Below are 13,187 nucleotides of genomic sequence, written 5' to 3' on the forward strand. Positions count from 1 at the left end.
TTTTTCAATACCGCGTGTCTACGTATCGCGTCACAATTAGTAGGATACAAGTACATCGTATACATATGCACACCCACGCAAAGGGAGACTGTGATATAGAAAGAGAAGAGAAGTAAATAAAAAAAAAACAAAAACAAAAAAAAGGCGCGGGGGGGGGGGGAGAGGAAATGACGCGGTCCGGGGGTAGCAGAGGTTATTTGCTGTGGCTGACTGCCTTTTTTACGGTACTTTTTGTTCGATCAGTTTGTCGAAGAGCTGAGCCTCCGCTGATCTTCGGGCTGAACTACATTTGGTGGTTATATAGTACATATATATATATACATATATAGAAAAAATGTTGAACGAGCCGTGTAAGGCGGGCGCGTGCTGCAACTTCCCGCATCAAATGATATTTCATATTTGCTTTTATGGAAACACGTCGCCCCTTATTATCTGATATACACGACTCACTTCAAATAATATATTACCAACGCGAATTTCGCATAACGACGATATATATTCCCCCCGCAGTTTTTGTTCACGATAATCTCAGCCGACTCGCGAAAATCTACGTCGATTGATGATGGTGAAAATTTTCAAACTGAAAACGAAGAGTTTGATCGATTTTTCGGAACGGAATGAGATCGCGATTTATACGAGTCGTCGTCTGAACCGAAGAACGATTTTAAAAATCAACCCTTCGTGTATACGGTTTTCATGGACACGCCGTATCGGCTGCACATGGACATCTTCGATTGTACGTGGCGATCGGATGAGATGCGAGGTAACCTGGGTAATAAAGTGTGAAACGAGAGCGAAATTATACAGGTCATTGGGCCGACTTCCGATCTCGAGGTTCCTGTTCCAGTCAATGGCCCTGTTAAATTGGCCGTGCGATTGCAGATCGTCGAGTGTGTTGGTACATATATATATATATATACGGGAGCTGTGAATGGGTGAAATAAAGTATACCTACATACCTATGTCCTGGTATAACGTTAGTTGGGTGTATGTAGGTTTATGGAAGCAAGCCGGTCTTAGCTACGCTAATAGCATAGTAATGCTGGCTGATCTTTTCGGAATCCTGTAAGAGCATTAGCCTCGCTCTGCAGGCACGTGAGCAAATTAAAGTGCTTCGAGTGTGTATAGGACCTTACCAATATACCCCTGTGCACCACCTAGAGCTTGTACACGCGCTAATGGCTACCGCGTACAATGTTACATGCACCTACGAATTCGGGAGAAAAATTTCTTCGATTCTTAGGTTTTTCTCGCCATATTTGTACGCGAACTTTTAATCGTTACAACGACGGACGGGGTAGTAGTAAGTCGCCTTTCCCAACAAAAACGACGACCACGAAAGTTCAAAATCGTTGCTCACGGAGACCCTATAGGACTCCACCGATCCTTTTTTTTCTCGTCTTCTTTTTCATTCTTCTCGCCGCATCCGGATAAAATAATCGCTCCGACAAAATGAATCGTAGAGAAAAATGGAGGAGCGGTGCAACGTTCTCACGAAGGAGGTCGCAGTATAGTTCGTTCGATTGATAAAACGGTAGAACGATAGAACGAAAATACCGAAATACAGAAACGGAGGGGTATCGGTATTCCTTAGGGGTGTGACGATATAAATTTCGTCCGGTGGTACAAAAATTGGCAAAGCGTACGTCGGATTTTCCCGTACCATTTTCCCATGTCGTCGAATTGCACGAGAATTGTTTACGGTCCATTGCGCAGTTGCAGTTGTAACCATACGTCGCGTGCGACGTGTGGTGGGACGCGGTTTCGTCGCCTCCCATTGGAGCCCCACCGTTTTCAGCGCAGGCGTAGAGCAAACACCGTGTTTTTAGAAACCGCCCCGTTCGGCGCTGAAACCGACGCGCTAGATGGAAATTCCCCCCCACGCCCCAAAAACAACCCTCCGACGAGGAGAGCCCGTACACGTAACAAACTAAAGTTCTCGTGAAAAGTTGAGCTGCTTCTACGCCCTACTGCTATTATAGCAGCTCTGTCTCTCGTCCGTTTGTCCGTCTGTACGTGTGTTGTTCGACCGTTTTGCCCATACCTACCGGGTTTCGAGCCAGGAAAATCGTTCGTCTACGTTATACCCCGTGCAAAGTAGCTCGAGCGGGCTTCAAATAATAATCAGGATTAAGTAAAGCGATTGTTGAACACACCGACCCGGTTCCCGATCCATCTGTCCGCAACGATTATCGAGTGCGCTGAAATTTTAACACAAAGTTCACCGTCGCCGCTTCGCTCCATTTTTCCTTCATTTTGCAATTTTCTCCAACGAGCAAAAAATAAATAAATCGCACGGCTGCTGTTTCCTACCCGTGGTGCGACGTTTTCGAAAAATCGTACGATACTTACAGTGTGCCTAGCGTCGCAAGTTTTTTTTATCGTCGGCAATAATTCCTGCACGTCTTCGACTCGGTTCCTCGAATCAATATCAATTTTTCACCTCTGGGTGCGGACGCCAGGATTATTCCGCACCTCGAATTCGCCTACGACGGAAATACCTTGATTCGTCGTGTCGATCCTCATCTCTGACAAAAGTTGCTCGACCACGGATCACAAGCACAGGTGGGTAAGTGAATATTTTTTATCGCTCGTCGTCCCCGAAACGTTCACGAATCCTCTCACCGAATCCGAATCGTTTCGCGCCGCGTACTCATGTCGCGACCGTTACATCTCGACTACACACGCTTTGGGTCTCAACTTGTCGTCTCGCTTACTGCAGCGTCGTATCGTGTGTTCGATTTCGCGTTGAAACGGTGCCACCCGGACCTCGAAACACGTCGTCGGAGGAGCCCGTTTCATTCGGAAAAACCGTACGTCGCGACGAAGTCGGGGCAGTTTTTCCGACCCCGAAGAAGCTCGACCGCGTCGTCGTTAGGTGCACTCGCGCGCGAATTACGTACGGTACGTGCGACCGTCGTACGTACGGTACGTGCGGTGCAAGTAAACTCGGTGTATAAACCAGGAGGAAAAGCGGAGCGGAGGCAGGACTCCCGGGCGCTATCCGCCAGAATAATCTGCTTACGGTAATCTTCTTGGATTGCCCCCTGCCTCTGTATAACGCGACCTGCCCGACCGATTCCAATTCTTGCATCCGCGACCGATGCCGATGCTGCTGATACGGACACCCCGGACTCCGTTTCCCGATACTGAAATCATTACACCTGTGCACTATATCCGCGTATCGAGTGCGGGGAAAAAGGAAAGGACTCGTACCGTACGGCGAGACTCGATTTTTTTTTTTTTTCTCCCCAACTTCGTCGCGTTGATAACGCACGCAGGAAAGAAGACTTTTGTAACACGTAAGGGTGGTCCGCGTTCCACAAGTTTGAACGCGTACGATTTATACGGTGGAGCTGGGAAGGCGCGATCGAAAATCTCGCGTCGATGGTTTCAAATGGAAAATTAAATGGGTGCACGTTACCCGGAGTTAAGTGGGGGCTAGATCTTTTTCCTTGTACGTGTACGTGTATCGTGCAGTTGGGAGTGACTCGACCACCCTGGCAGAAGGTTTAACCAAACTCAGCGGTATAACCTTCATGACCGCCGGTATATCCATTTCTTTTTTCTTCTACTTCGTTTCTTTTTTTTTTCTTTTTTCTTTCCTTTCCTTTCCTTTCCTCTTCCCCCTTTTTTCTTCTGCATCGTAAGACGAACAAAAAGATTTTTCAAATTGCCTCTATGAAGGAATTATACAAAGTCCTGTTCAGAGTATCTTACCGTACGTAGTGTATATACCGGCGGCGGGGGGGGAGGGGGGAAGGTTCACGACTACAATTCGGTAAGGATCTTATATACCCAGCTGAAGTTATTATACGAAAAATGAATACCAACCAGGTATATGTATATACACATATATATATACCTTATATACGTTTTGATTTCCTATATTTATACACAATGCGATGAGGGGGGAAAAAAAAGATCCGATGCAGTTCGCCGACGTTTTTTTTTTTTTCTTTTTCGTAGGAATTAAGTTTTACGCTCAATGGATCGGCAACAACGGTTATAACGGCGTTGGTTTAAATTGCATTTCTATATATATATATGTATATATATTCCCGCGGGGTGTGCAGGTGAAGCGAATTTTTTTCAGCTTCGAGGGAATTTGTATTGTGCAACGTACCGGGGTATATGAAAATAAGCTAACAATAAGATATACTCCGTCGTTCGTTCGTCTCGTCCGCCCGCCGGAGTTTATTTTCGCCGCGTTACATCGTAGCAGATATTTTGGACCTCGACGATATTGTCGAGATGAAAAAATATCGCGCACATTACGACGAATTCCGTGACGTTCTCGAAGCGAACACTTACCTTCACGTATATACGGGTAGACCTTGTTGCGACGACGAGCCCCGCACGACGTTACGTCGAAACGACGATTTAATACCCTCGTTTGCCGCATCTCGACTTTACCCCGAAGAGCATCTCCTCGAGCAACAATGCACTCTTGAGCAAACACTCGCGAAAACAATAGGGAATGCAGGGTAGGTACCTACCTACCGAACGGAGTAGGTACTCGGGTTGCTTCGCGAAAGGGAGATCGTCTTTTCGCTAATTTTCATACTTCGCACGGTCGTGAAAAACTGCGCTTGTATACAAAAAAAATTGTCACATCGTGCCGCGTTCGAGCTTTTCATCATATTTTTTCTCTCTGTACATACATACGTCCGTACGTAACGTTACCTACCATGTGTTACGAAGAAATATAACCTGCCTTTTCAGCGGGTTACTCGAGATTCAAAATTAAAGGCAATAACAGAGACTTAGCGTGGTCCTCGTCTTTGTTGGCCGGGTGGTCCGGAGAGACACTCGAATCTCTATGGAACTCATAAGTAGTAGCCGAGCGGCAACAAAAAGTGTGTTTGCTGCGGTTTCACCCGCACAGCGGGGGGTGGGTTGGCGGTGGCGGTGATGGTGGTGGTGGCGGTGGTTCGATATGCGCGTTTCAAAGTGGAATCGATTGATCGGCGTCCCTGTAGAGCACGCCAGCCCCGAGGAGTTCGGGCTCGGGGTCCGGAGGCCGAGGGCCAACCTGTCGATATATACAGTACCGAGTTATAGCGAACGGGGGAAGCGCGACGCACAGTCGAGGGAAGTTTCAAGGGCCGATCCTCCAGGACCGCCCGCCTTCCCTTCCGCGGCCGCGCCGCCGCCGCCACGTATAGCGAGTGCGGAGGAAAAAGGCTGAAAAAAAAAAGAAGAAGAAAAAGAAGAGAAAAAAAAATGAAGGGTCTCGCGCCTCGACGATTTCGCGGTTACACCGCGAGCACTCGATTCATGCCCGACGGAGTCCTGGAGGACCACCACTTCGTGCCCCGCTTACGGGACCTCGTTCATGTTCGCTAATATTCCTCCTGTGTTCTACGTGTATGTATATATATATATATAACATACTAGTCAAGTTTTTTAATATGTAAACCGCCGCAAAGCCGCGAGGTATACGGAGGTATACAGGCGGGGGTATCGCAAGTGGCGTAAGAACAATAGTTTATTAGAAAAAAAGACTAGAAGAGAAAGGAAAGGGAAGTCCCTCGCCGGTTCCGATCCCCAGAGAATCCGTAACCCTATATAGGGAGACCCCCCCGTCAGGCGTGTTGTGTAAAACAAACCATGCGTGGTTTATTGCTCAATTCATGCCTGCCACGGTCCTAAAAATTCACGATCGTCGAATTGCGAATCAAGAAGAGATTTGAAAACGACTCGACAATCTGTTGGGGGCGCAAGTTCTATATGACATACATACATATATATATATATATGTGTGTTAGAATCCGCGCAGAGTAAATATCAATGATGCGGTTTTATAGGAGTTTCAAGATTTGCGGTAGCGGGCGGGTTTTTCATCTCTCGCAATCGAACGATGCGCGGATATCATTGATGGAAAAATGATTAAAAGTTCCTCGTTTGGTTTATATTGCTTTTCGAATTGAAGACCGTACGCGGTGAATTTTATTGACCGGCGTGTACGTGTGTACGTACGTATACGTATACAATTGCAATCGATGATTTCGTGTCAGATATATGTATACACGCGTCGTCGTCGTCGTATATAATATCAGAAATTTTTTTGTGAAATGCACGAAACATAATTATACGTCGCAGCTGTGGAATGATGCTAATTAATATATCTTCGAACAAATAAGTTGATCCGTAACACATGTCTGACGTCAGGTGAACTCCGTATTATACGACCGCGTATGACTGTATCACACCGCTTATATGTATATACTAATCGCGCGAAGAACAATCCAGACGTCTGCATTCCAGATGTTCAAAATTTCGATGTGTTTTCAAACAATTATTTGTGTCGACTGCTGCGTACCGTTGCACCGAAAGAAAAATTACCGAGCTCAATATCCCGGTTTGTAATATATATATATGTATATGTATATACTTTTGAGGTAAGGGAAGATGGCGTGCTCAATTTTTTAGAATATCAGAAGAACAACGCTGCCTCACAAGTTGGTAAATACATCGACGTTATATACCTACGAGTATATATGCATCATTAAGAAGGAATATAACGTCATAGCGTTTCGACTGCGTAACCGGAGAGGATCAAGTCGGGATCAACTCGCAGCGTCCGGGGGACGTCCTGCAGCCACATATACATATATGAATACATACATGGATGTATTATGTACATAACCTTATAGTTTCAAAGAGGAATCGTGTTGCATTCGAGGATTATCCTGCATCGCGGGCGTCACAGCAGCTGCCATTAGTTCCAACTCGAAGGCCAACTGCGCGGCACAAATATATATACACACTATATACCAGGTCGCGATACACCAGTAAATAACCCTTATCGAACCGATACTCGACGAAAAACCAGAACCAAAAGGATAATCAATTCAAACCCCCATTCAACCCCAACGCGTTTGACAACCCCAAAAACAATATTATCAAAATCACGGATGGTTCAACCGATCTACCAGTTTTCCAAAAATCATCCTCGAACGAGCGAATCCTTGAAACAAAAAATATCAGGCAAACATCAAATTGTATAAGACTCCTTTCGATCCTTATCGTTGACCACATCTTTAACGACGAGCGAAAAAAAAAAAAAAACAAACAGAAGAAAATCCTCGTTTCGATTACCCCGACGAATAACTTTCAGTTCCAGGGTGGGACGTCGAGGTGACCGACGTCTCTGCGGGGTGGCGAATTACAGGGAGCGGAAGTGGCGGTTGTGATGTGGCCGAACAGCTTGGGCGGGGGTACAGGTTGCTCGGGCGGTGGGGGCGGAGGGGACTTGGGGGGCCTTGCGTCCTCTACGGCGTCGGCGTCGGACTTATTTGGGCCCGCTGGTTTCGGCGCCTCCGCGGCTGGCCCGTACGGAGCGCTGAAGAGCAACCCGTACGTGAGCGCGCTGGGCATGCCGCCGATAGAGGCACTCCACACCAGCATCGGATACCCCGGTTGCACGACCGCCGGTGAGTCCTACTACTGTGAGTGCCGAATTTGCGTATACATATGTATAATTTTAACGTAGCATTTATTCGGGTGTCGGTAGCTATTTCACGGTGTAACGGAAGGGTGGAATGATTCGATTAGTCGAATCCGCGGACCCTCCGACTCTGTACGATATTTACCGTCGGGGACGATTAGCCGAGCGATTTTATCCGATCGTTAACGCTGGTCTTTTGGGGGTTTTTTTGTCTGTAGCTTTCGACGCACAGCTATATAGGGCGAGAGGGTGGGCCGTGATTTATCGAATGAATTATACATTCAATGGTCGATGAGGGAGAAAATTTAGCCCTCGAATATACGAAGTAACGAGACGAATCGAAGTTCGCACGCGGCGTTCGACGATAGAACTGCAGACGATGAAATTCCTCTTTTAAGGTAACCCTCGAAAACAACGGAGGGAACGAACGACCTTCACTAGAGCGCAACTCGACGTGTTGGAAGGTCTTTTCTCCAAGACGAGGTACCCGGACATATTCATGAGGGAGGAAGTCGCCTTGAAGATCAATCTTCCGGAGTCCAGAGTTCAGGTCGGTATAGAAAAAAAAAAATAGAAAACAAAACGAAACCAAAAACCACCGAACGTGTACATTGCATTATATCTCCGTGTAATTTGTTTGCTCGACGCGAGAAAAAAAATTGACCACCCCGTAGTATGGAGGCCGGAGTGTGATGCGCTAGGCATCGCGGCAGCCATGTGTGTACAACGGCACGTGGCAGTCATCGATTCGCCATTCCCAGTCTCTTCTGTGACAAGCTAACTCGATTATCCTGTTAGGTCGCGTTAGCGGAATACCAACCAAACGACCGACCGTCCGTATGCACGCACACACAGGTACACCTACACCTAAACGTCGATACAGGGGGAACGAAATCTCAAGTGTTGTCTCGACTTGGATGAATTCTTGCCTATTTTTTTTTTCTCTCCTTTTTTTTTTTTTTTTTTTCTTTCTTTTCTTCGCTTTTCTCCACCACTCGCCTCGTTAGATTCAACACGTTCGACCTCACGGTTTTTGCGACGAGGAGACCGATGAACTAAAGAAAATTTCATCGGCTTCGTCGAGAGAGAGAGAGATGTAAAAAAAAAAAAAAAAACAATGGCACGGATCACGGCGCCCGGGGTGTTTGAAAAATTAGAAACTGGCCGCCCCGCCGTTTGTAACGCACCGCGGTTGTTATATGGTGCGGGGATGAAAACGAGACGACCGACTACTAAATGGGTTACTACGTGCGGAAATCTATGGCAATGCGAGCGCTTTCGACGGTATTGCCGTCGGAATCGGTTTGTCCGCCATGGCGTGCCGCGTTTGCACAAAGGCCAGGTGCCGCGTAGATAGAAGAGGTGAGCATAACGAACGGTGAAACTGATGAGCCGACGGTATGCAACGACACGAAACCGAAACACCCTCCTTCCTACATTTTTCAAAGTTTCTTTTTTTTTTTTTTTTTTTTTTTTTTTTTTGCCTCCGGTTCTGTATAACCACACTACCCTTGCCCTTGTTGAATTTCCGACTGAAATTCGTACTCGGCGAACGAACGAATCACCGATGTCCCGTAGCATGAGCGAAAAAGCGAAAGTCGACTGTATAATAATACCGGAAGAATCGGTACGAATTGAAACGTTTAACGAATTTTCGGTCGGACGTTTTTCAAAAAAATTGCAGACAACGTCGTTCGGGAATATCTAGATCCCCAGCGTTCGCGTGTACTGCAGCTTCAAAAGTTCGATAGACTTCACCGTGTTGTTTTTTTTTTTTTTTTGTTTTTTCTTTTTTTTTGTTCCCTCCCCAGAGCTACCGCTCTATTGGGTTAGTTACAACGTTCGGAATTATACACACGTGTACGTACTCCATGAGGATTTGGTTTCCGTCGACCGCAGAAAAAAGCTTCCTCCACTGTATACTGTACCGTATCGATAATACGGTCGAAACCTGCGTACGGTAGCCAGTTGTACCTTTTCAACCTGCGATATCCCGATATTCGTTCGGTTGTTTCGAATTTGCCAATTCTCCTCATCCAGTTTGATTCGCTCTCTCGATTCTCGATACGAACGTGTGCGAGGGAAGGTCGTAAAATGTGCGGCGATCGTGATGTGTGCGTTGCGGTAGGGTGTTCGCGCTGTAATAGTCGGAAGAACGCCGACGTCGTCGTTCTTCCAGTAGAGCGCGAACGCTAGCCGATGTAGCTCTTATACGGCGAGGTACGGCGATAGAAAATCCGGAGGAAACCTAAGCTCACCTCTGCGTAACATTGATCGAACGGGGCTTCGCAGCGGCTCTCTTGTCTGCGGTCCTCAACCGTTTCCTACGTCAACTGCACAAACTGTGGCCGCCGACGCGTTCTCAACTTTATCATATGGTACAACGTTCGGCCGTGTACACGAACGAAAAGCATGAATAAATTAATCGATGAAAAAATTACACCGACGCAACGACGCGATTATCCGTCCGATTGCGTTACGCGCGTTCAACAATTTTTACCCATCCGTACGCAGGTGTGGTTCAAGAATCGCAGGGCGAAGTGCAGGCAACAGCAGAAACAGCAGCAGCAGCAGCAGGAAAAAACGCCGAGATCGAAGAAGCCCGGATCTTCAGCTAATTCCGGCAACAATCCTCCGTCGGGAAAGAGTCCTTCTATAGCCGCTGCCGCTCCCGCCCCCCCGGCTATCGTTCCCGCAACGACACCGCTGTGAGTCAAACTGAAGCGAATATTTCGCCTGAGATTTTTTTTTCCGCTTATCTCGCATTTTTCGCTTTTTAAAGAAGCGGAGGTACGAGCGGTTCGGCGGCGAGTTCGCCGGCTCTTTTGAGGGACTCCCCTCAGTACAAACCCGCGGGTAGCGCGACGAGTCTACTTTTGGCAGCGAGTACGACTCCGCCGAGTGTGAGTATCCCTCGGGTATACGAACGTCGTTGGTGAAAACAAAAACAGAAAACAAAACGAAACAAAACAATTTTCTCTCATCGCAGAAAATATCCAACATTTCCGACCAAAAAGTCGACTCGGAAAATATATTCGATCCGGTCAATTTTCTATTATGATTGCCGATCGGTTGACCTCTTTTATTCCGATTTTTCCAGTTGGGTGGCACTGTGTACAGCAGTGGCGGAAGTAGCAGCAGTATTTGGAGTCCGGCCGTGACGGAAGGCGGGGGTGGTTTTCCCGGGGATCATCAAAGATTAGCTTGGACAACGACCGCGAGTCAGCAGCAATGTTATCAAAATTATTCCTCCTATTATACCAACATGGATTACCTTTCCCCAGCACCTCATCAACTGAACGTAGTGGTACGTTGAAACTTTGATCAATCGTGATTTTTTACTTTAGAAAATTCCTTTCAGAAGTTCATTGATTTGCATCTTTTCTCTTTTTCTCCTTAATTTTTTTTTTTTTTTTTTGTTTTTTCTTACAGGACGGCGGTGGCAGCGGTCTCGACACGACATGGAGTAAAACGAGGGACGAGAGTGCGTCTTCTTGGTTTTACAACAGCGCTGGTTGGGGTGATCGGAAGTGAATTTCAAGGGGCGTCTCTCCTGCAGATGTAATATACATATCACCGAGAGGTAATGCTACAAGAATAATAAAAATTCCTGTACATATACACACATGTGACCATTGATAAAATTCATACCTATGATAAGACCGGAAGAATGAAGAAAAAAAAACTGACATACGAACTCCGTGGATATTGACAAAAAAAAATACGAACGATCTACTGAAAAGAAAGGAAATCCTAAAAACGAAGACATTGAAAAGAATAGAAAATCATTCATTCATTATTATTATCCTGTTGTTCTAAATACAATCGGAAAATACAATGGAAATTTTCTTTTATTTCAAATCGAATTTAGAAAGAAAACATTATAAAAAAAATGTTGAAAAAATCGGCCGGGACGAACTGAAACATATCGCCAATAATAAAACATAAATAAACGAAGAAATGAACCTTCGTAATAATTTTCATTTATTTTCATTGATAATTTTTGTTCCTATTCAGATCGCTATGAATACCGTGGCAATGAAAATAATAATGATAATAATTATATACCGGAAGATCACGAAGTGTCATTTACGGAAAGAGACAAAAACGAACGATTAATATATTTAAGAATAAAAGAAGATCTCAATCTTCATTACGAAGAGAGTTAGGAAATAAGGAGAGAAAAAAAGAGAATTAAAAACTATGTAATCTACTTTACCGAATATCGATAAAAACGACACACCAAAGGGAAGAAAAAATATCTATAAGAGTAAATAAAAAAACTAAAAAAGAATATTATACGATATATAAATTATATAGGTTGATAAAGTTAGGTTAATGTAAATATATTATACAGATATTATTATTATGTAATTATTATTATCGTTATTATTACTAGTGATAATATCACCGTGAATTCGGATGTAAGCTGGAAATATAAATATTATTGATAACGGTTGATTTGAATTGAAACAAATAAAAACCTATGTAGAAACTGAATATAAATTTTGTGAAACGAGACGAGTGAAATAGCCAATGGGAAAAAAAAAACGAAAAGAATTAAAAAAAATCCTCTCTGTGAATTAATCATAGCTTTTATTATTATCGCACCTATGTATCTAAGAAAATGGAAAACCCAGGAAGGTTATTATAGATTCTATATAATTATTGATAACATCGCCCGCCTATCGCGATCTCCGATAGCAAATGTGTAGATAATTATTACGTGGTGAGGAAATTCATCAGATTATTTCAAAATATCGGTAGAAACTTTTTGTTCTCTTCATCTCTGGCGAGAGCGTTAACTGCGAGAAAAAACGAACGTTTTTGCGTCATCGAAAATAGATGGCATTGTAGTTCGTTCCATAGTCATCGAAATACGGTGATACCCATAACGATGTGAGGGCTGATCTCCTATGCGCGTACAACATGTAAAACGAATGAATAAATATGTACATAAAGATCATCTGCAGAAAACATGAATTTCGATCACGATATCAACAAAAAATTTATCTATCAATTACAAAATAACGAACAGAACAAGCTGTATAAAAATCACACGCGTGTCGACTGTCTGGATCGCTAATGAACGAATGGATGAACGAATGAATGAATAAGTTTAAAATTAATAAATTCAACAAGAATTGTAACTATATTAATATTAATCTTATCGATAACATGAATAATTATGAATATAATGAAAAAAAATAATAATAATAAATAATAATAATATTAATGATAATAATGAAAATGATGATAATAATAATTGTGGAGGTGATGACGGCAACGATGAATTACTTGGACGAGTGGACACGACGACGTCAGTAAAAAGGAGAACAAAAATTAAAAATATAAAAAACAAGAAAATTGTCATGAAAATGTATGAACGAGAAAGCCAAGAAAAAAAAAAAAAAAAACGAAAAAAAATAATATATATCAAAATTTAAGATTGTATGGTACTACTACTGCTATATTATCAGACAGGGTTTTATCGTTAAGTTTGCAATCTGTTATTTATTTGTTGAATAGTTGAAAAACAAAAAAAATATCGTGAGACGTCCTCTCGAAAAAAGTATCGGTGGATCGTTATTATCACTTGATACGCAGTAATAAAACAAAATTTGAGTTACTATCGATTTAATCCGCTCGATATTTGCACTTGCAAAAATTGCAAAAAAGCTCACTCGTGTGCTGATACTGCAGCGCTCTACCCGCGATCACTTACCGATTGGTA

The 13,187-nt window shown here is 43.9% G+C and overlaps 1 protein-coding gene across 4 annotated transcripts; it reads left to right on the top strand.

The window, feature by feature from the left end:
* The first annotated feature begins 1,900 nt into the window (after nt 1-1,900).
* LOC105691086 (homeobox protein OTX2-like) lies at nt 1,901-12,852 on the top strand. 4 transcript variants are annotated; one of them, XM_048658003.1, is made up of 8 exons: nt 1,901-2,565; nt 7,124-7,439; nt 7,852-8,003; nt 9,968-10,161; nt 10,236-10,356; nt 10,554-10,760; nt 10,886-11,036; nt 11,471-12,852. In XM_048658003.1, exons 2-7 carry the CDS (start codon nt 7,199-7,201, stop codon nt 10,985-10,987), a joined length of 1,017 nt encoding a protein of 338 aa, XP_048513960.1. In that variant the 5' UTR covers nt 1,901-2,565; nt 7,124-7,198; the 3' UTR covers nt 10,988-11,036; nt 11,471-12,852. The 4 variants fall into 4 exon arrangements, with proteins under 4 accessions (XP_048513960.1, XP_048513958.1, XP_048513957.1 ...); XM_048658001.1 differs by having other exon boundaries at nt 1,903-2,569; nt 7,124-7,454; XM_048658000.1 differs by having other exon boundaries at nt 1,903-2,565; nt 7,124-7,454.
* The last annotated feature ends 335 nt before the right edge of the window (nt 12,853-13,187 follow it).

The sequence above is a fragment of the Athalia rosae genome, chromosome 7, assembly GCF_917208135.1.
Source record: "Athalia rosae chromosome 7, iyAthRosa1.1, whole genome shotgun sequence".
In the NCBI taxonomy this organism is placed as follows: Eukaryota; Metazoa; Arthropoda; class Insecta; order Hymenoptera; family Athaliidae; genus Athalia; species Athalia rosae.